Raw genomic sequence first — 19,630 nt, 5'->3', positions numbered from 1 at the left:
TCTACTAACTATATACCCTGCCGACAATAAATTTGTACGTCAAGCGATTTTCGAGATTTCACATTTATATATTACTAGCGGAAATCAATGTAAACTTTCACCTATTTCTACATGTTTCACCACTTTAAGGGTTGATTTAGAAAAATCTTGAATCACATATGTATTTCATTTTTTTTATGATGTAAGAACAAAGGAGATCATTCATTTTGGGCCCTTTTTGAAAGTGCCGGCCAACGAAAAAAAATAGCACGAATCGTTAGAACTAGTTATTTGGAGTAATAGTTAATATGGCATAAAAGTTTTACGAGGGCTCTGAACCAAGTTATACAGGTTCGACGATTCGTTATTTCCATACATTTTGTCAATTTTCAAAAGTGCCCGCCAAGAAAAAAAACTGGTACGTATCGTTAGAACTGTCCATTTGGAGCAATAGTTACTATGGCTCAAATGTTGTAGGACTGCACTGAACCAAGTTATACAGGTTCGATGACTCGTCACTTCTATACATTTTACTGAGTTTTGTAAGTGCCCGCAAACAAAATAAATCATACGTATTGTTATAACTAGCCATTTTCAGCAATAGTTACTATAGCATAAACATTGTAGCTTTGTGTCGAGTTATACAGTTTCGATGATTCGTCCAATCCATTTATTTTATTGATTTTTTAAAGTACCGTTTAACAAAAATATGGTACTTATGGTTAAAAGTGCCCATTTGGAGTAATAGTTAGTATGGTACGAATGTTGCAAGATTGTTCTGAACCAAGTTATACAGGTTCGATGTCTCGTCACTTCAATGTATTTGATGGAGTTTTGTAAGTTACAAAGTAAATGCTATTTATCGTTATAAGTAGCCATTTTCAGTAATAGTTACTAAGGCATAAACGTTGTAGTATAGATCCGAATCAAGTTATACTGTTTAGATGATTCGTCAAATCCATATATTTTACTGATTTATTAAAGTACCGTTCACCTAAAATATGGTACCTAACATTAAAACTAGTCAATAGGAGCAATAGTTAGTAACACGTTGCACACGCTTCAGAAAAATTCTAGTACTGAAACAAGTTATATAACTTTCATTCATTGATTTCCGAAAAAGTTGGAAAACATAAAATCAATAATAAAGTATAGAAATAATGATTCTAAGCATTTAAACAAATTCAACATTATGATGCAAATGTAACTAAAAATTGTGTTATTGTGAGAAATAAAAACGTTTTATTAAGTTCTTCAAGTAATGGTAAATTCAGTTTACAAGCTTGAATAACATAACAAATACACGCACAACGGTGAATCACATAACCAAGTGCAGAAACGGTCCAGAAGGAAGAACATAACAAATAATGATGACACAGCTCTTACACCATGATGACATTTATTTCATATTATTAGTTAAGTATTCATCATTATTACCTATTTATTGTTCCCCATCACATTCAGATATCAACAAAAACATAAGAGACAAATCATCGAACGCAAATAACTTGGATCTGAGCAATCATACAATGTTTCTGTCATACCTACCAACTAACTGTATTGCTTAAATCGATAAAATGCATAGAAATTAAGAATCATTGAACTTGTATAACAGGCCTACAACGTTTGTAGTACTATACTATTACTCCCCGTTCCTATTACAGCCAGTTCTAATGATACGTACCATTTTAATAGTTGGCACTTAAAAATCAAGAAAATATATGGATATTACAAATAGTCACACCTGTATAACTTAGATCAGAGCATTTATACAACGTGTCTGCCATACTAACTGACAAAGTATGTCTAAATGATCAGTTAAAATGATACCTGTCAGAATTTTATTGGCAGGCACCTTTAAAAATCAATAAAATGTATGGAGATGGCATGTCATTTAACCTGTATAACTTGGTTTAGAGCAATCCTACAACATTCGTATTATACTAACTATTGCCACAAATGACCAGTTAAAACGATACGTATCATTAATATTGTCGGTGGATACTTACAAAACACAATAAAATGCATATAACTGACGAGATATCGAACCTTTATAACTTGGTTTAGACCAAACCTACAGCATTCGTGACATACTAAATATTACTCCAAATGGGCAGTTCTGACGATAAGTGCAGTGATAAGTGCATATTTTTGTAAAACGGTACTTTGAAAATCAATAAAACATATGGATTTGACGAATCATCGAAACTGCATAACTGGGCACAGAGCTATACTAAAATGTTTATGACATAGTAACTATTGCTGCAAATGCTAGTTACAACGATACGTATTATTTATATTGTAGGTGGGCACTTACAAAACTCAAAATATATAATATATAGAAGTGACGAGTCATTGAACCTGTATAACTTGATTCAGAGCAATCTTACAACATTTGTGCCATACTAACTATTGTTCCAAATGACCAGTTCTAACGATACGTATCAGTTTTTTTTCTTAGCGGGCACTTTTGAAAATTGACAAAATGTATGGAAATAACGAATCGTCGAACCTGTATAACTTGGTTCAGAGCCACCTGACAACTTTTATGCCATATTAACTATTGCTCCAAATAGCCAATTCTAACGAGTCGTGCCATTTTTTTTTGTTGGCCGGCACTTTCAAAAAGAGCCCAAAAATGTATGGAGCGTGAATGATCTCCTTTTTAAAACTAACTCTAAAAATTTAAATCTTTCCAGGAAAAATTGCAACCCCTTTTTCAGCCCCTTCTATTTTTATTTTAGGGTCAAAAAGTACCCTATGTTTTGTTCCAAGGTCCCATTTACCATTTTAATAAAATCATCTTGATTTTTTCAGCTGTGTAACAGACAGACAGACTTACTTTCGCTTTTTTAATATTAGTAAGTATAGATAAAAGTATAGAATTATAGATTCTCTAATTTATGCTAGACACAGTTGCTATGGCAACCATTCAAAGTCAAAACAATTTACTAGACTGGAAATATTGGATAACATTTTGTTAACCAGAAACAATTACAATGTTTAAACATACATATTTATAAAATATGTCTGCAATTAGAGAGTTTATTTTAAGCTCCACAGGTAGGTGAACTTGTACTAGTTAAAGAATACTAACAAGAATTAAAAGATATAAAATAGTGGTACACATTTTAAAGCCTAGTTGCAATGAATTTTGGATTATACCACAGAATACCTAATATAGTGCCTACTTCATCATCATCCATCATCATCATATTAGCTGATGGATGTCTACTGTAGGACATAGGCTTTTTGAAGAGACTTCCAAACATCACGATCTGCTTGCATCTAGGGAATCCCTGCGAATAGATGTTGTCAGTCCACCTGGTGGGGGCTCGACCAAAACTGCATTTTCTAGTGTGAGCTCATCATTCCAGCACCTTGGGCCCCATGTCCATTGGCTATGATGAACAATGTGCTACTACAGTTCATGCTCTATAGCATAGTGCGGGTGACAGTTCATTTCACTCTTGAAACTTTGTCACGATTCAGGATAATAGTACATATTAAGAACATCATAAGGCAACTGTCACCTGCACCATGCTATAAGTACCTGCGTATACTAACATAAACTATATTTATTTTGATAAGTATAAATTGTTATATTGTGTTTGAATTATCTGTTACAGAAAAATTCTACAATTTACCAACATTAGTAATAGAAGGCAACAATGAAGATATTTTGGTGGATTTTCTTCACAATGCACAAACTCTCGTACTTCAAACATACATTGGTGTTGATCATAAGATAACTTTCATAACAACAGTAAGTTATAATTGTGACTTTTTGATATAGTAATCGAATGGCTACCTGAAACCTGCATGCATATCTCTGGCCCACCTAGTTGGGGTTCCCACAAGGAGGCATACCTCCTCCATACATTTCAGCACCTTTCGACCCTAACACCAGCTTTTCCAGCTCACCAGTGGTATATTATGTATATAATATTTCAAAGTTTAAAAAAATTAGTCTACAAAATTTTTTATTTAAAGGCTGCTTTAACAAAAATAAATTTAAAATATCCAAGGAACATGTGTACATTAATATGTTGAGGGTAAATAATATTTCTTTTGAAAATAGATCTATAGATAAAGGCGTGTATTACATGGACAGTCAGAATTATTTGAATTACTTTGTATGGAATGAAAAAAGTTTTTTTTTAGTTAAAAAAAATGAGTTATGCTCCTATAAGTGGACTCGTCAACATCTTGAAGTTATGGGCAATACTCCCGAGTACCCTGTATTTCATAAGGTTCTAGATTTATCTTTAGCTATCCTGAGTGTTTTTAATTACAGATACAAGGAGAGCCAAAGAAAAGTATTATCTTTTATAAAACTTCATATCAATCTCTGGTTGGGGAAGATGCTTTGAATAATATCAATATTATTACCATGAGCACTGGCGCTGCTGAGTCTTTGTACCAAATATTAAGACAAATTTTTAGTCCCTTATTTAACTTAGTAAGTATTGATATTAGGAATCTTCTATTCTTTATTGAGATGATTTTTTATGATTTTTATCAATAAAACTATAACTTTTGATTGTTTTAGGGAGATGATTTGTTTTCTAACAAAGTACAGAAAAATTTATTAGACTTAGAAACAAACTTGAGAGTTGTTGCACATGGAAAAGGAGATGAAAATATAAACGGTAAATTACTTTAAATTGTTAAATATAAAAAGTACTCATGGGATGCAACGAGAAAGAGAACAAATAATTATGATGTAGTGGTGTGCACAAGGTTATTAACTAGGATAGGCATCTATACTAATATTATAAAGCTTAAAAAGTTTGTTTGTTTGCTTGAACGTGATTATCTCAGGAACTACTGGTCCGATTTAAAAAATACTTTCAGTGATAGCCATTTATTGAGGAAGGCTATAGGCTATATGTATACTCAGAGGCACAATTATCCGCCCACTTTAATATACTCGCTTCATATTAAAGAGGGCGGATAATTGTGCCCCTGAGTATATATTATTCCCGTATTCCTACGGAAACAGGATTACAGTATTTTATTTTGCATTCTTTGTAGAATATTTAGGCTAGTGTCGCATGCACTACCCTACAGTTGAGCGCCATAGGCCCAGGCTGGCTTCAAGATGCACGTGTATAAGCTTGTTTAGAGTTTCTACCTAAAAGCCAGTGGAAATTAAAAGAAAAGAAAATGAATATCTATGACATAGATCGATTTTTAGTTAAAGACAATGAATGGGAGTTTTTGTATTATATAAGAAACATTTTTATTACAGTAATATTATCTATTGAGGATGAAGTGGAATATTGGAAAACAGTGAACCAAAAAAGAGATACCAATAAAAAAGAAAGAGAAGCCGCATCTGCTTTTTGTGTTCTATTTGAAGATATTTGTGAAGAAATACGGTTTGTATATAACACTAATGTCAAAGCTTACAACATTAAACAACTATTTATTAAATGAATGATCAATAATTTTGTGACCTTAAAGCTATGATTAATTGTTAGAATTAGTGTTAAACCTAGTAGCTTAGAGTATGTAAACCTCGTAGCTCATTTAGGCCAAAAAACTAAGTGTATAACGGTTGTTAGGTCTCTGCAATCCAGTCCCATAAACGAAGGAAGAGATTTAGTTGAAAATATAGCTGGCATATTGGATGATGTATGGAGATACACAGTACACCCATATACACAAGATAGAATGATACACATATTTGATCTTCTAGGTAAGGATTTTTATTATTGCTATTTTATTGTTGCCCATGTAGCACACGAAATTCTTCTGTTATTTAATATTATATATTGACTAGCGGACCCGGTCAAGCTTCGTTTTGACATAAGTGCACTTATTCCCTATCTATCTACTATACCCTTCTATACTCTACCCCTACCCTACCCCTACCCTACCCCTACTCTACCCCTACCCTACCCCTACCCTACCACTACCCTACCCCTACCCTACCCTTACCGCTTGACTCTTAAACGTTTGTATGGGAAATAGAAAAGGGCAGTTTTTAGGGCTTTCCCGGAAATTATTTGATTTTTTCTCACCTTTTAAACCTTCCCTATACCTCCACGAACATTAAGACCATTAACATCAAGACCAAGATAAGATAAATCCGTTAAGCCGTTCTCGAGTTTTAGCGAGACTAACGAACAGCAATTCATTTTTATATATGTATATAGATATCCTGTAACATATTGCGTTATATTTTATAGTGACAATATTACGTTTTTGTTTGCTATACTTGATATATTTATCGTGAGTTACAAATAATTGGCCATCTTTATTCTTCCGCCATATTTGCTAACCAACCATAAGACACCTAACCATTATCATCTCATGTACGATGCATGTCCAGAAAGTAACTGATACTCTCACAGGTGTAGGGAAGACTCTTTTGACATATTTACTATTAGAGTATTAGACAGCAACACGAGACCGACCCGAGGTAAGTGTGTTGAAAACTCTTGACGCAGTAGCATCTCTCGCGAAAAATGCCAATCGTATATCTCCCGCAAAGTGCGAAATTCGAATGCGAAAAAAATCGAGATTGTGGTCCGTGACGATCGCAGATTGACGTTAGATGAACTTTCTGAGATGTTTTCGCAAATCACCGAAGCTCTCGGATATCGGAAATTGTCTACTAGGTGAGTCCCAAAACGTCCTCACACGGCCAACGCCACAAAGCAACTTCTGGACTTTTTTGGATGGGACGTTTTGAACCACCCCCCTCCCCGTATTAGAAGGTAAAGGGGAAGTGATCGAAAGATCTGGCGGGAGACTTCTTCGAGACAGGTATCAATAATTGATCCCATCACTTGCGTTAAGAGGTATGGTTACTATGTCGAAAAATAACTTAAGTACAAGTGTAACAAGTATCGGTTACGTCCCTACATAATCACCGCAAAAAATTATACCAATAATAGGCTACAAAACAGAGCACATACATGTACAATTTTGTCTTTTACTCCATTATTTATTTATGTATATATATTTTTTATACTTCCTGAACACACAACTCTACATTGTTGACGATATTTAGGTATTATTTGTTTAAATAACGTTCGTTGTTGACCACAACTAACATTGAGATGTAGAAATTTACTCTTTTGAGCGCCTCATTTTTCATGACCTAGTAACTCATCTACAGTATTTAACATCATTGTTACAGGACATGTTATATGCTCAGTGTTACAAAAAGCAGCAATAGATATTGACATATGGACAGTGCACAACGGAGTGAGAGACAATGAAATTGTAGTACTGTTATCTGAAGCACTCGAGGCTATACAAACTTGGAGCAGCGCGTGCGATTCGCTCACCCGCACCTATTGGCCCAACTACGCTTTACATGCTTGGAAAGGAAAACCTTATACTCCATTATTTTGTAATAATTTTCACGCGAGACTCAAAGAGGTACAGTCAGGACTAAAAAAATTATATTATAGCATATACTTTATTACATACTCAGAGGCTCAATTATATTATGGGCAGATAATTGTACCTCTGAGGATATATTGTAGTATAGCCGATAACGTTTTCGTATTTGATCTTACGATATAAATCTTTATTGATTACAAGTTTGGTTGGGAGGAGAAAATAATCTTATGTGAGAGTTAAAATAAATAATTGATTGATGTGTTTCAATGAATGTAGGTAGGTACACATATTTGTACTATCTATACTAATATTATAAAGAGGAAAGATTTGATAGATATTTAGATAAAAAATATTTGATTGAATAGGTACAGAAACTACTGAACCAATTTGAAAAGTACTTCACTTTTGGGAAGCTATTATCCATATTTCTACGGGAACGGGAACTATGTGGGTGAAACCGCGTGGCGTCTGCTAGTAGCCTATAATCTGGACTACCGCTAACTATACATTTTAAGCCTGAAATAAATTTTCCAAATTTTAGACGAATGTAGTTACCGGCATGTGGAATATGTTTTATGGTTATGTTTCAGATATATAATATAAGATCCACTTTCAATCAGCTATGTAAGCTGCTAACAAATAATGAGCGAGAAGAGTTAAACACCAATCAGTTATTTGAACCTTTCAAACGTAAGTTGTATGTGTAAAGTACCTACCACTTAGCACTTAGGTACCTTACTAATTATTTTTCGTTTAGCATAAATCATCGTTAAAGGGTAAATTATTAGGTATATTAGGCATACAATCTACATGCCGCAACAACGGCTGCAGAGTGTTTAAAGGTTTTATCGAATCAACTTGAGAGCCTCCTCCTTTTCGAAGTCGGTTAAAATGCAAACAACTTGTTAGTTGGTTCGCTACGCTCATAACTTGTCTGTCCCAGCTAAGTGGCACGTCGATTCTCTTTCTACGATCGCTTCGAAACCTATAAAAATGTATAGGAATGACATTTGCTATCGACAGGTCACGTGATCAAGGTCTGTCATTCTCATACATTTTTCTAGTTTTCGAACCGTTTGCGATCATAGAAAGAGAATCGACGTACCACTTAGCTACAGGGGCAGATTTGTCAGGAAAGTCACATATTTACAAAGATGGAGCAGTATGGTCGTGACGAAATATTAGACAGTATATTGACCATAAATTGTGGCATTTTAAAAATTAAACGAAATCTAAAAATACACGTTTTTATGTTAGATATCAATGTATGGATATACAATGGCCCAAATAAAATTTGGGACAACGCTGTTGCAAGATTCTCTGCAAACTTGCGACCTGCAGAGTCGAAAATTGCTGAAAAATTAAAGCCACGGTTGCACAACACATCAACAAAACAGGTATAGAATCTTGTTACATATTTTATTAAATTCTTTCGTAATAGTCTAGATCAGTTAGCTAACGCAGTTGTAAACTCCTTGCTTAAGAACCAAGAGATCGTAGCCACAATTCCTAGTTCAGGTAGAATTAGAGTTTTATTTTTTTCTAAACTGGCACATACTCCGACTTTACCTCCAAATTTCTAGTCTGCTCTGAAGTTGCAACACGCCGAACTGCGCAAGTATTTTTTTCTATTTGTTTGTACACTTCACAGCCGTATATAACGCGGCGGGTAGCATTGACAATAATTGTACCATCACATGATGTCTTTTGGTGGAGGAAGGAAACATTTCGAGCAGGCTACCTTGGGTGTAGGTGTAAAGGAACCATTCAGAATGCATTAACATTTACCTCCCCTGACTTTTCCATGTGCCCAAATTAAACAATTTATGATAAATTGCTACAAAATACTTTCACACGATTAGCGAATCAACGACGTCATTAATTCGTGCCATTTTGTATTCGTGCGTTTTTACAGGGATTCGTGGCAGTACCGCAAATCTGACACTTTAAATCCCTGTAGCTCCGAAAATAATGAACGCAGATATCCTGTTACTTTCAGAAAATTGCTTTACTATTAGTATACTCCTAATTTATATACCTACAAACTTAAAAAACTGATCTAATCCCTAGAGCTCTTGTGCAAATATGTATATTGTTTGCAGATGCTTTATGAGTTCATGCGATACAAGACACTGTTGAACAGACCTGTGGTGAAGCAAGCTCTGAGCAGCGAGCTCGAGCTGTTCGTGAGCGAACTGCTCGCAATGCTGCACGCAGTCCGCGCGCAGTTGGACGCGGACGAGCTCGACGTCCAGATGTGCGCGCCGCCGGACACGTCGCCACTGGTACAGCGGATACAGTGGGCCAAACAGATGGAGGCTAAAGTTAGTCCTGTCCACTATTGTTTTTGAGTTTTACGTTTTTCCTGCCACTAATCTGCTTATAGTCTGTCGACTAAAAAGAAGAAAAAAAAAACGTTTTTCTTGACAAGCGCGTCTCATCTTTATCTTCCTCGTCATTACTTTCCAACAGGCATGGAGCCGTGCTAATCTAGTGAATATGACCTTTGCCTTCGACGTCTCAAATTGTGAAGGAAAAACAACGTGAGGAAATCTGCATACCTGAAAAATTTCTCAATTCTGTAAGTGTGTGAAGTCTGCCGCATCCACATTATGCAAGTGTGATGGACTCTCATCCTGAGAGGGGTGAGACTAATAGTCCATCATAGAATCGTGCTCAACAGTGAGCCGAATATGGGATGCTAATGATGAGACATGATTGCTATTTCGTCAAAGTTTCGTAATTTTCAACAAACAATTTTCCTTAAATGTGAAGCCATAATCAAAACAATTTAAACACCGACAATAATAATTCTAATATCTCTGACAAAAGTCTATTCTAGCTATCCATGAGTGGAATTGACAAAAGTTTTTAAACTTGTTTAAATAAAAAAAAGCCTATCGTCAATTTTTAAAGTTTTTTCAAATGCATCGGTAACAAAATGTGATTTACCTGTATTTTTCAGGTAAAGGAAATAAAAGACTGTACTGAAAACTATTTGACGGAGTTTGAGAAAAGCGCGGAAGTGTTACAACTATCTGTGCATATTCTCAAAGATCTCAAAAATATGTACACGCAGTTGCACGAAGAGTGGTCCAGAGATTTGCAGGTAATCATTCATATTAATTAACAGAGGTGAAACAAACGACCCATCTATCAGAAACGAAGCCAGTGTCGGCGTTTTAAATTTTATTTATATGTATTGACATCTTGTCTATAGGCAGAGGTGAAACAATCGACCCATTTATCAGAAACGAAGCCAGTGGTGGAGTTTTAAATTTTATTTATATGTACTTATTGATATCTTGTCTATAGGCAGAGGTGAAACAATCGACCCATCTATCAGAAACGAAGTCAGTGCTGGAGTTTTAAATTTTATTTATATGTATTGATATCTTGTCTATAGGCAGATGTGAAACAATCGACCCATTTATCAGAAACGAAACCAGTGGTGGCGTTTTCAATTTTAATTATATGTATTGATATCTTGTCTATAGGCAGAGGTGAAACAATCGACCCATCTATCAGAAACGAAGTCAGTGCTGGAGTTTTAAATTTTATTTATATGTATTGATATCTTGGCTATAGGCAGAGGTGAAACAATCGACCCATCTATCAGAAACGAAGCCAGTGGTGGAGTTTTCGAGTAGCGACCAGCTCATGGTCGTGAACTATGACCCGCAGTTAGTGCGCGCGGAGTCCGAGGCTCGCATACTGATGTCCATGGGACTCCCGGCTCTCAACCCCAACACCACGGCCGCGCTCCAGGCGCTCATTGCGCCGCTCAAACATGCAAGAGCCTTGCACCAGGTATAGATAAGGGGTCATCCATATTATCTACTTAATATGAAAGGGCCATCGAAGGTTATTGAAGACGTGACTTTTTTTGAGTAGTTAACGTTCAAAAATCATGAATATCGTTTGACGTAATTTATGAATAACCCATAAAATAAGAAGAGTGTTAGAAGTTTTTGCAGATGCCCATCCTGATAAAGTTATCTAGATGTTTAAAAATAAATCCCTATTATCCCTGGTAATACCATAACTTTAGAACGGCTTAACCAATTTCTTGTACCATTTATAATATTTTTAGTAGCAGAAAATTTCAAGAATACAGAATACATGTTTGTTAATTTTTCACACCTAACTTCTACTGGGAGAGAAATGGATTTATCATAGCAAATATTCTTTAAGAAAAAAACACCTTACCCTTTAGTAAAAACAACTTGGTACTTTTTGCAGGTGGCTTCGTTCCACAACACCCTCGGCGAGCGCATGGTGCCGTCCACCCGTCCCATGATGCTGCAGACAGCGCTGGAGCTATCAGCACTCGTGAGCGAGCACCAGCCGCTGTACTGGCGCGACGCTGAGCAGCTAGCAGTCTACACTGACCAGCTGAAGCAGATGGTGCTCAAGCTGGAAGGACAGGTGAGTAGTGGAGCCCATAGAAGCTAAGAATGATTCACGAATAACCCATATTTGGCTCACTGTTGAGTACGCGTTTACTCCCAAAATGAGAGGGGCTTGAGACACGTGATATTTAATTTTTTAAAATGCACATAACTGAAAAGTTGGAAGTGCATGTCCAACTTTTCAGTTATGTGCCTACGCCCTCCTAATCGACAGCAGATGTCATATCCACTGGGCTATCACATCACGTAAGAATGATTGCCTATCCTAAAATTATTTAATGTAGGCAACGCTTAACACGTTCAGTGAGCTCAATGCGAACTCACGCCAGCCCCCTCTAGCCAATTGGCACGTCGAGTCTCTTTCTACGACGAAGTTGACTTTCTACGATCGCTAACGCTTCGAAAACTAGAAAGATGTATGGGAATGGCATTTGCTATCGACAGGTACGTGATCAAGATCTCTCATTCCCATACATTTTTCTAGTTTTTGAAGCGTTAGGGATCGTAGAAAGTCAAGTCCGTGAGCCCAATGTACTGCTCGGTATAGGCTTTCTATAGGGACCTCCAAACACCATGTGGCCTGAGCCGCTGGCTTCCAATTAGTTCCAGCGACCAGATCGTTTTAGAAAGTTTTGACCCGTCATTTGCCACTTTAACTTTGCGAATCAGTTAAACTCCAACAAGCCTTGTCCATCACTCGCTAATAACTCTGAGAATTTCATATATGGAAAATTGCACTAGCAAATTAACTACTGCCTAAGTGAGGACTTTTATGAACCTTTATTGGAAAAGGAATCTTCCATTTTGTATATTTTGTGCATATAGTGCTTACTACTTAAATACTATTTGGAACTGATGTACGCCATGTTGCGAAAGGAATTCCCCTCAACTGAAATTGTTAAGCAGAATAATTCACCTGCCGCGAGTTAAATTTTTCATTATAATGTGGTTATTAATATTACAGAATGTTTACCTGACCGGACAACATATAGCTATACGTAATATAGTCGAAAAGCTTATGGACACAGAGCTTCTTGCCAAGCTTACAGAATGGAAAAGAGGCATTAAAGATATAAGGGATATTATTGAAAAGGTAAATGTACAATCTTAATTTCAAGTGTTTTAATAATAAACTTTTTAACTTTTGTATTTATCAACCTAAAACCCACCTGCTCATAGTCTTTTTTGACTGATAGGACAATATAACATGAAACAAAAAAAAGAGTAAGTAAGAGTTTAATATGTTGTCTTCGCACTTGATTGTGATAGGTTATATCGACTGAAGATGCATTCAAGGTGGTATAACAACTCGATTGAGGCTTAGGTTTAAGATAACCGAACTTGTTAGATTGGAATTAAATCCGTCGATACGTATTACAACTTATCCTTAATAGACTAGGTATTTGATTGACTAACACCAGACAAATTATTTGAATAAATATTTGCCTTAAATTTTTAAAGGTGGAGGCGAACGGTTACAAGAATACGGAGATGTGGCGTTCGCACTGGAACCTGCAGTTGTACAAAGCCCTGGAGTGCCAGTACATTAAGACATTGCTGTCTTTACACACACACTTCCCCAATGTTAGGGTGGATTTAGTTTTACGGTAAGTGCTTTATTTTTATTAAGGAAAAGGACAAGGGGAGTGTTAATCGATTGTCAAGGATTTCCTTAAATCTACATCCATAGGTCACAAGTCCTGGAAGTTTAGCTCGGAGTTTTTCTCTCTGCCACGCGGTGGACCCGCACAGTGAATCCATGGATTCCTATTCGTCTCTCTTACCTAGCAGTCGCCACGTAGTTTCATCCGTGTAGTTCCCGTTCTCGTGAAAGTACGGGGTTAAAATGTATAGCATCCGGCGATAATGTAGCTTCGCACAGCAAAAGAATTTTTCAAATCGGTTCATTAGTTTCAGAGCCTATTCAATGCAAACAATCAAATCTTTATAATATTAGTATACCTGTCACTCCTCAAGAGAAGAGAACCAGGGAACGAGCTCGAGTTGATTTTGTGTTACAAACCGTTATTTGTTTTGTATATAACACCTTTTCATTTAATTATCACCAAGATTTCGCAAATCTTGAGGAGCACCTAGTTCGTAGAGCCTATAAAGTATCGACGTTGGGTTCCAAGGTATTGGAGTGACATTTCCGTACCAATAAACTCTGGTTGTACCCCCTACCTACTAGGCAAACCAACGGCCAAATGTACCTGCAATAGGACCTGCCTCGCTAGAGGCAGACCCATCTGTCAAAACTATTTGATCATGATCAAACGTGTTCATACAAACTGTGTCTATAGGATCAATGTTTCATTGTGTTAAAATTACATGTGTGTATATGATTTAAAATTTATAGTTGTGTATAATGTAAGGACACAGGATACATTTATTGGTGTTAAATATTTTCGATGTGTGAGTTTATCTCGTTCAAAAAACGACCGAAATTTTGTTGGTGAATTTGAGTCTGATACAAGTCCAATAGAAGGTAATTGGTTTGAGGTTTTTAATGGTGATGATTCGAGATATCACTGAATGGTTCCCGTTATTCTCAGGAACATGTATTGGATCTATTATGGTCTACTGCATAAATACTCTCTCAATCATGAACAATACATGAAATAATTCATCATTCATCATTATCAGCTTATATTCGGCTCAATGTTGAGTACGAGTCTCCTCTCAAAATGAGCGGAGTTGGCAGCGTGGAGGAATAGTCCTCCACGCTGGCCCAATGCGGATTGGCAGACTTCACATGCGTACAGATTTAAGAAAATTCTCAGGTATTCAGGTGCCCTTCACCGTTTGAGACAAGTGATATTTAATTTCTGAAAAATGCATATAAAAAAAAAGAAAAAAGAAGAAAAAAAAGGAGGAGGACTGCATTCGAACCTACGCCCTCCGGAATCGGAGGCTGAGGTCATATTCAATGGGCTATCACAGCACGAAATATTTATTACAAAAAAATGTGCAGCGGGCGCGCCGTCCGTCCGTCACCGTCGCTGGAAGAGATCCGCATGCAGCACTACACTCAGCTGCGCCGGCTGGTGGCTTCGCCCGCGCACTTTGTCGGGGTGCAAACCAATATCTCCGATGATACTTCAGTTTTCGCTTCTATTGTTGACAAGTAGGTTTTATTAATTTATTTACGTACTAGTTCTGCTTCATTGTTCAATTAATCTTTGACCCAAATCGGTTTAGCGGTTTAGCCGTGAAATGGTAACAGACAGAGAGACAAACTTAGTTTCGCATTTAAAATGTAATATTTTAAACGCGAAACTAAGGTTATGGAAGTATGGAATTATGTCAAGGTTGTTGGGGTGTTTTATTATTCAGAATAATTTTGATGTTCATCTTCATTCTTTATTGAACACTAGCGGACGCCCGCGACTTCGTCCGCGTAAATTTCGATGTCAACTTTACTACTACCCCTACCCTACCCTACCACTACCCCAACCCTACTCAACCCCTACATCTACCCTACCCCTACCCTACCCCTACCCCCACCCTACCCCTACCCTACCCCAAACCTACTCCTACCCTCCCCGTACCCTATCCCTTTCGTACCCCTATCCCACCCGTACCCCTATCTCACGCCTATCCTACCCCTACCCTACCACTTCCCTATCCTACCCGTACCTCTACCCTACCACTACCCTACCTCTACCCCTACCCTACCACTACCCTAAACCCGGCCGTAAACCTACCCTACCCCTACACTACCTCTACGCTTCCCTACCAGTACCCTACCATACCCTGTAACTTCTCTATCTTACTCCTACCCTTAGCAAAATCGGTCCTTCGAGAATGGTGCTATGACCAAGAGAAATAGAGACTTCTATGTAATCTCTGGATCTACTGGGCCGATTTGGAAAATTGTTTTACCAATAGAAAGCTACGTTATTTGCGAGTGTCATAGGCTATGTTTGATCCCCATATTCACACGGGAACGGGAACTACGTAAATGAAAGCGCCGGGCGTCATATAGCGGAATTTCTGCGTCTTTTAGAAATTTTGTATTATCTCCGAAACAATTTGAGTAATTAACATACCGTAAAGGGCAAATCTTATCTCCATAACATCCTTGTGATTATTAAATAATTTATTATAATAAGGATTAAAGTTTAGTTGTATAAATAATGTTGTAAACCTAAGTATATAAAACTAATAATTTTTAAAACACAAAAGGTACTATATCTGCTAATATATAGAAGATAGATATATGGTGTCGCGGACTTTTTTGTAGAACTTTTAAAGATACATAAAGTCTCGATACATTAATTTCAATTTTACACAATAGGTAAGGCAGCGCATGCGAATAAGTGTGTTTAAGATGACTTTCAGTCCGACCTGTATGACAAAAACTGTGATAACTCGGCTAATATATATGATACCAATATAAAATATAGCCTATAGCACTCCCCGATAATGTAGCATTCTACTGGTGAAAGAATTTTTAAAATCGGACCAGTAATTCCGAAGATTACCCCATTTAAAAAATGTGACAAACTTACAAACTTACAAACTTTACCTCTTTATAATATTAGTATAGATTGATATAATACGATGCAAACTCTGTAACATTTCGAAACATCGTTCATCAAGATGTGCAATTGAAAAATATTAGGTATCAGTGGGAACTTAGCGACGCAGCGGCAGGGCACCCACCCGCCGTCGCCTCAAGCGTCTTGATTTTAGCGAACTTTACGTACTTAGTAAATGGCCTACCCTAACCACCCCGCAATTTACTTATATCTAAAAAAATCTACCTAAATAATGAAATCATTACTTAATCAAAAACATTTTTTTTGGCATTTTTAATTCATCTTTAATTTGTCCACAACGTTATTTGTACATCATATTATCATCTCCATATACTTTTATATGGAGTATACCTGGATTCCCTTGGTTGACGTTGTATTAGCCGGTGGGCGTTCCCCTTTGAATCGGATTGTACTGGTGAGTTTTGAATATAGGCTTAGAGCTATGAATGAATATACGTTCCAGGCACAGTTGGCTGGGCAACAAAGCAGTCCCGCAGCTCGAAGCCGCGCTGTCGGCCCTGGAGCGCACTTGCGCCAAGTGGACGCAGCGCGCGGCGCTCGGCTGCGTCGACTTGGACGCGCTGTGCGCCGAACACTTGAAGGAGCCCGCCGACTGGGAGCTCAACTTTAAAGCCTGCAAGGCCTATGGGCAAGCTGTCGCTAAAATGATGTTGTAAGTCTTTTATTAATATTTATAATTCCAGCTCTGACTTGTCATACTTTATCACTATGGTTGCGGAAATGTTCTCAATAAGTAAGACTGTTTCTTTTGAAGAAATAAATTACTTTAACCACATTGTCTGGAATCTGTTAGAAGAATCTGGTCTTCTATGATAATAGAGTTAAATTAGACTAAGTGCTACTAAATTAGGTGTACCATTTTAAACCTAGTAACTTATAACTATCTGCTGCTATACTATCGCTCTCAAGCTACTTTAGGCCTAGCGTCCACTTCATATCTCATAAAGAGAAAAAGACATATCATAAGCGGGGCAGTTGAAATTTCGTGCTCGTCCCAACCCCACGAATGAGAAGAATATTTTCGATGGCGCCACTATTGGTTGAAGTTTGTCCTGAATGTCATCTCAAAATATGTTGTGTGTCATGTTATATCATGTCAAGCATCTTATACCTGTAAATCGCTGAAAAAAAAAATTATATGTTACTTCCAGTGAGGACGAAAAAATAGAATGGATAACTGTAGGAACGGTGACATTGCGGCGCGAATTCGAAGCCCAAGCGCGCAGTCTGTGGACGAGCCTCATGGCCTCCTTGCAGACGAGCTGCCGCGACGATGCGACCGCTCTCGACTCTTTCATGGCCAACGCCACGCTCATGTTGGAGAATAAAGCCATTCCCAAAAATGGCAAGGAACTCGCAGAGATCAGTGCTAAACAACAGGCTGTCAGAGTCAGAATACCAGAGGTAATATGAAAATATGAACTGACATGAACAGATAAGGTGAGGTGAGGCGACATATTGTGAACTGAGTCGAGTCAATTAAACACACGTCTGACTGCGATCAAGTAACTTTATTGACTAACTTGCAACATGTCAAAACGTTACAATACATACAATACAATACTAATATCTGTGTGAGTGCGCTACACTACAAACCATTCCAGTTAGACATTGTTTTGTAAGCTTAAATTTTGACAGTTTATATTATAAGCACATTCTGTATTAGGTTATTGTTTTAGTATCTATTTTGGTATTGAGATCTAGTACTGATGGCTACCCAGATAGCTTTACCAGTCCTGTGTCATTTTTCTAAGTATGACCAGTAAATTCCTGAGAAAAAAAATATTGAAAACTCAAGTATTGATCAATAGCTATTAAAGAAAGAATTAAAAAATCTTCTTTAAATAAAATTCTACAGCTACTTAAAAGTACTCTTAAGAAGTGAGAGCTCAAATACCTAATTCCATACACCAAATTTACCATAGCTGACTAAAAATTTTGATATTTCACTTTTGTTGAATGTAATCCTGGCGTATGATTCTGATTCTTCATGTGGTTAACTGTTGAAAAGCAACCACATGAAGAATATAAATGTGCATAAAAAATAAATGTGCATAATTACGATGTCGTCTTGTAAATTTAGCTGTAAACCGTAGATGGAGAAAATGGTGGAGGACTTGAAGCGCAAAGGCCATTTGTTGCGCACTTGGGGCGGAGACTCCTCGCTCGACAGCACGTTCCGTGAGTGGCACAAACTGCACGAGCAGATGCTCAGCCAGCAGCAGATGTTCGAACATCAGGTGACGTTCAATTATCATCTCCTCGTGTATATCCCACATTTACATGAACAGCACGTTGACGCTGACGTTTCGGCGGCAGTCAAAGGCTGTCAGGAATACGAAAAAAATAGTCACGTGACTTAAATCCAATATTTGTAATTTTAAGTGCGTGCTAAAAGCAAAAAACACGCTTTTTAAACTATATAAACAACAAGAGGGCGCCGCGATACGCATAATAACAAAAGCGATGTCGTGAGTGTGGTTTGCCTAAACAGCCAAAAACGCGAGGTCGTTGAAAAAAGAAAAAGAACAAGAAAGAGGGTAGATCGATTTTGCCCCTAACAGCTGACTTCACTTCTCATCTCGCAACTTCAGTCCCGTCGTGACCACGATCCATGCAACTGGGTCGAAATATCGACAATAAAAATCTCGTCGTTTTATCGTGGTATGTACCCGTTTAAATATCATTCATAATGAACAACCACGAAATAAGTTTAAAATCATTAGTATATAAAGTTATTTTATTAGTTGAATTGTTAATACAACAGGCAGAAATAGTGAAATCAAGTTTGACCGGGGAATGGAAGAATTTGCAAAGCGGTATGGAAGCGTGGGTGTCGCGCTGGACTCAAGCGAAGGCTCGTCTCGAGGACACGCGCGACGCCACTTACGAGCAGATAGCGGACAGGTGCCGCTCTGTACTCGATGCTGTGGAACACTGCGATAAGCTTATTACTGAAAAGCAAGAGCTGATGTGAGTATCTGTACACTTTAATCCTTAATGTAATGCACAAAAATACCGATTACGATACCCCACACTATAGGATAGACGATAAAAAATTCATCCTCACTTTGCATGTAGCGACTTTTTTTTTCTTTCCTTACCAAATCTTATCTTTTTTTTTTATTCTTTACAAGTTAGCCCTTGACTACAATCTCACCTGATGGTAAGTGATGATGCAGTCTAAGATGGAAGCGGGCTAACTTGTTAGGAGGAGGATGAAAATCCCCACCCCTTTCGGTTTCTACACGGCATCGTACTGGAACGCTAAATCGCTTGGCGGTATGTATTTGTCGGTAGGGTGGTAACTAG

At 37.3% G+C, this 19,630-nt stretch overlaps 1 protein-coding gene across 2 annotated transcripts in view; it reads left to right on the top strand.

Moving 5' to 3' along the window:
* The first annotated feature begins 2,705 nt into the window (after window positions 1-2,705).
* LOC112053525 (cytoplasmic dynein 2 heavy chain 1) overlaps window positions 2,706-19,630 on the top strand; it is a 74,525-nt gene continuing 57,600 nt past the window's right edge. The window contains exons 1-20 of one of the 2 annotated variants that reach the window (XM_052882097.1): window positions 2,706-3,042; window positions 3,609-3,745; window positions 4,277-4,441; window positions 4,532-4,631; window positions 5,234-5,363; window positions 5,550-5,683; window positions 7,133-7,377; window positions 7,932-8,031; window positions 8,599-8,738; window positions 9,444-9,665; window positions 10,307-10,450; window positions 10,930-11,151; window positions 11,584-11,769; window positions 12,718-12,846; window positions 13,215-13,360; window positions 14,728-14,880; window positions 16,761-16,970; window positions 17,470-17,722; window positions 18,415-18,558; window positions 19,086-19,291. In XM_052882097.1, the coding sequence (XP_052738057.1) occupies window positions 3,006-3,042; window positions 3,609-3,745; window positions 4,277-4,441; window positions 4,532-4,631; window positions 5,234-5,363; window positions 5,550-5,683; window positions 7,133-7,377; window positions 7,932-8,031; window positions 8,599-8,738; window positions 9,444-9,665; window positions 10,307-10,450; window positions 10,930-11,151; window positions 11,584-11,769; window positions 12,718-12,846; window positions 13,215-13,360; window positions 14,728-14,880; window positions 16,761-16,970; window positions 17,470-17,722; window positions 18,415-18,558; window positions 19,086-19,291 (3,203 nt within the window). In that variant the 5' untranslated portion in view covers window positions 2,706-3,005. The remainder of the gene's footprint in view (window positions 3,043-3,608; window positions 3,746-4,276; window positions 4,442-4,531; window positions 4,632-5,233; window positions 5,364-5,549; window positions 5,684-7,132; window positions 7,378-7,931; window positions 8,032-8,598; window positions 8,739-9,443; window positions 9,666-10,306; window positions 10,451-10,929; window positions 11,152-11,583; window positions 11,770-12,717; window positions 12,847-13,214; window positions 13,361-14,727; window positions 14,881-16,760; window positions 16,971-17,469; window positions 17,723-18,414; window positions 18,559-19,085; window positions 19,292-19,630) is intronic. The other variant, XM_052882096.1, reaches the window with a different exon arrangement.

Source organism: Bicyclus anynana, chromosome 6, assembly GCF_947172395.1.
Source record: "Bicyclus anynana chromosome 6, ilBicAnyn1.1, whole genome shotgun sequence".
In the NCBI taxonomy this organism is placed as follows: domain Eukaryota; kingdom Metazoa; phylum Arthropoda; class Insecta; order Lepidoptera; family Nymphalidae; genus Bicyclus; species Bicyclus anynana.
Note: the sequence above shows the minus strand (reverse complement) of the source record. Positions and strands in the feature narration are given on the sequence as shown.